Source organism: Nematolebias whitei, chromosome 2, assembly GCF_014905685.2.
Source record: "Nematolebias whitei isolate Nwh7 chromosome 2, NemWhi1, whole genome shotgun sequence".
Taxonomy (NCBI): Eukaryota; Metazoa; Chordata; class Actinopteri; order Cyprinodontiformes; family Rivulidae; genus Nematolebias; species Nematolebias whitei.
The window spans coordinates 1,710,318-1,714,116 of NC_056499.1; the positions used below are offsets into that span (position 1 = coordinate 1,710,318).

Genomic DNA, 3,799 nt, shown 5'->3' on the forward strand with positions numbered 1-3,799 from the left:
TATCTATCTATCTATCTATCTATCTATCTATCTATCTATCTATCTATATCTGCCTGTCTGTCTGTCTGTCTGTCTGCCTGCCTGCCTGTCTGTCTGTCTGTCTGTCTGCCTGCCTGCCTGCCTGTCTGTCTGTCTGCCTGCCTGTCTGTCTGTCTGCCTGCCTGCCTGCGTCTGTCTGTCTGTCTGTCTGTCTGTCTGCCTGCCTGCCTGTCTGACTGTCTGCCTGCCTGCCTGCCTGCCTGTCTGTCCGTCTGTCTGTCTGCCTGCCTGCCTGCCTGCCTGCCTGCCTGTCTGTCTGTCTGCCTGTCTGTCTGTCTGTCTGTCTGCCTGTCTGGGCCATGTGCATGTGGACTCGTGTTGAAATCACACCTTGCTTATCTCAAAGCCGAACACTTCTTCAAAGTATGCAGGCTGGCTGATGAGCAGCAGGTAAAACGTCCAGCTCCGGCAGAAGTTTGCCACGATGATTGCATAGACGGGCATGGAGGTGAAGAACTTCCTCCAGGGGGTCTTGAATTTCTGGAACCGCACAAAAGGATCAGATGCAGGCAGAACACCAGGTGCAACAGAAGGCTAAGCTGTTCTCAATCTTCGCCCCCCCCCCCCGTCCCACCTCACCTCTGAAGGGCCCATCAGCTTGGCGCTCTCTCCTATGCTCTCCTCAATGTAGCAGCGCTCCTCATCAGAAATGGAGGGATGCTCAGCGGGGCTCTCGTAAGACACTAAGATCCAGAACATGTACCAGAAAATGCCAAAGCATCCTGGAAAACAGAGCAGATGTTTAGTTCATTATGAGCTGAAACTCATTTTGACCTCATCAGTGAGCAAAACGCCTGAGAGGACAAAACTCGGACTGGAAAGCTGACTGTATCCACTGGGAGGTTAGTTATCGACCGAGAGAAGAACTGGGATAGAAATCAATACCCAGTCTGGAAAAATCCATTTGACTTTCACCAAACTCTGGAGCCGCCACACAGAGAAGCACATGCAAGTCTTACACATATGTGCATTTCATCATGTGGCATCTGTTCGTCTTACCGTAGACGTAGAACACCGAGGACCATCCTGTGTACTGGACCAGAATCCCTGCCAGAGGCATGGCTATCACAGCACCAGCATAAGAACCTGAACGCAGCACCGGACAAGCAACATCTTAGTTCTGGAGATTTTCTTTTTTTTTTTGACTAATGTACGTCGAAGAACAAAAACGTGTTTACCACAAAATGAGAGGGTGGCCAGGCGGCTCCTTTCCAGCGGTGGAGCCCATTTACTCCAGATGCCGTGACAGGCCGGGTAGGTGACTCCCTGAACACAACACAGGAGCAGCTGATGAGTTCGGTCCAGTTGTTTCTGTCGCTCCAAGTCACAGCTGAGGTCGTGTCAGGACACGAGCAGAATCATTCAGCGTCAGTCATTCATCTGAGGAGCAGCAGGTTGCTCTTGGACTTCATCTGGGACACTTTGCTTGGTTTTAACAGACAAACTCCTAATTTGTCGACACTTAATCAATAATAAATTAGTTGTAACTGCTGCCATCACACAGATGTTCTCCTGTTTATAGTTTCTTCTGAACATTTGTTTGAAAATCAAATTAGTTTGGATACTTTGATTTCTGAAATCTACTTGGACATCTTCTGCACTTTTGTCTTCTTGGTTTTGATACATTGAGCTTGTAGCTACTGTTTTTGCTGCAATTCAGAAATATTTAGCTTTTAACTATAAATGCTAAATTTAGCTTGCAGCTTGTGGTGTGTAGTTTTAGATTTGAGTTGCTATTTTGCTCATTTGTGCTTTTAACATTTAGTTTTTAGCCAGTTTAGATCATTTTAGTTTTTGCTACAATTTTTGGTAATTTAGGTTTTCAGCTGTGGTTTTAGTACATTTATTTTTCAGATTCAGTTTCAGTAGACTCGGCTAACTGTAGCCAAGATTGCATTCATTTTAGCATTTAGATACTGTTTGGCTAATTTTAGCATTTGTGGGGTTTCTGGGGTCTTGTCTTACATGTTGTGTTTTCCCTCATGTTTGCCTGTCACCCCTCAGCTTTTCTCCTCCTGTGTTCCACCACTGTTGCACCTGTGTCTGATCCTACTCACTGCAGGTGTCACTCATTTCACCTTGTTAGTGTCTGTCTATATTCAGGCCCTTGGTGTCTTGTCAGTGTCTCTGGATTGTCCTTGTCCTAAGGCTTCATGCTCTGTATCCCTGTGTGTCCTCCTAAAAGTAAGTTTGCTGCCCCGACAGCATTTTGTTTTGTTTATTTAATTAATAAACTGTTTTTACTTATTTACTGGAGCCTCATTCCGTTCCTGCGCGTGGGTTCGAACACGCAACAGTCGGATCATGATAGCATTTAGCTGTGGTTTGGCTACATTTAGATTTTATCAGCTGTTTTTACAAAATTTAGCTTTTAGGTTCAGTTTGGCTAATTTTAGGTTTTATCTATGGTTTGGTCATTTTAGCTTTAAACTCCAGTTTTGCTCATTTTGCCACAGTTTTGCTGATTTCAGCTTCTTCAGCTCAGTAAACCGTTCATCAACCGGTTTCAGGTGAAGCTCTGAGAGTTCACGCAGCAACGTCATTTTTATGGTTCACTTTGGTTTTTGAAGGAAGTCCGTCAGCGTTAAACACGGTGGAGGAAAGAATGAAATGATCAACATTATTACACATGTGTGCAACCAGAACAAACAGAAAAGAACATTTTCAGCCGAGCGATGAGCAGATGAGCTGTTCATGGAGCAGCAGATGTTTTTCAGACACCGTGCTCTTCGTCCAGACCAGCCCAGAGCTGAGCACAGTTCACGGTGAACAAATTCAATCCTGCATGTTTCTTCTTTCATGTGTTCACAACTGTAAAGTCTGCTTTTACAATTTAAAACAGATTTTGTTCAACAGCTGTTATTTATTGGTCCTTTAATCAACATTTTCCTTCTCATAATGAACAAAGAGAATCTGCTGTGTCCAGGAGACAAACAGAGACTGGAAACAAAAAACCAGGGGGTGTCCCACAAACTGGACCTGATCAATAAAGCTCCTCTCACGTTTCCTCTGGTTGTAGTTCATGTTCCAGTTAAACTGAAGCTCCTCACGCAGCCTCATGGTGAGAATAAATCCTGGGCTGACCTTCCCTCATGAATTAAATCAAAGAAACATGCCCCCACCTCCACGAGTCCTTGCAATATTCTGACGAAGATGACGCAGCCGTAGTGGACCCGGGCAGCAGAGGGGATGAACATGTTGAGGGTGGAGGTGAGGACGATGGCTGCACCAAAAACTCTGCGAATGGAGGAGAGGTCAGAGAAATAATTGATTAGGCTGATCTTAATGTCCTTTGGGTGGGGGTTATTGCTTTGGGGCCTTTTAAATGACACTATTCAATTCAAACAGGCACATTTATGTAAAATATTTAAAAACCCTTTCAGTTCTCAGAGAAATAAATATTTCACGAAGCACCGCCCCTTTAACAGCATCTGTTGCCTAGCAACGCTGTCACTTTTGTGCGGGGTCTCTGGATCCAGGAAATATCCTGATGCATGCTCAATAATCCAGGAAATATCCTGATGCATGCTCAATAATCCAGGAATCTAAAAGATGCGACATTAAACAGATTTATTTTGACCAGGTCAGAAATCATGACGAAGTAAAACGAACACAGGTTTTTAATTAAAACAAGTAAAAATAAAAATAAAACTATTTTTCTGCCTTTAATAGAAACGAGCCAAGGCCATAAACACATCGAGCTGTTTCTCATTTCTGCCACGTGCACTCCTCTGCCGGGGCGGGGCGGGGGGGGGGGGGG

At 44.6% G+C, this 3,799-nt stretch overlaps 1 protein-coding gene across 1 annotated transcript in view; it reads right to left on the minus strand.

Annotated features, from left to right (window-relative positions):
- The window catches only part of slc17a6b (solute carrier family 17 member 6b), a 14,580-nt gene that overhangs the window by 7,270 nt on the left and 3,511 nt on the right, over nucleotides 1-3,799 (minus strand). Inside the window, exons 4-8 of the mRNA XM_037689411.1 lie at nucleotides 3,162-3,276; nucleotides 1,218-1,305; nucleotides 1,039-1,125; nucleotides 619-761; nucleotides 370-519 (exon numbers count right to left, since the gene is read on the minus strand). Coding sequence (XP_037545339.1) covers nucleotides 370-519; nucleotides 619-761; nucleotides 1,039-1,125; nucleotides 1,218-1,305; nucleotides 3,162-3,276 — 583 coding nt within the window. The remainder of the gene's footprint in view (nucleotides 1-369; nucleotides 520-618; nucleotides 762-1,038; nucleotides 1,126-1,217; nucleotides 1,306-3,161; nucleotides 3,277-3,799) is intronic.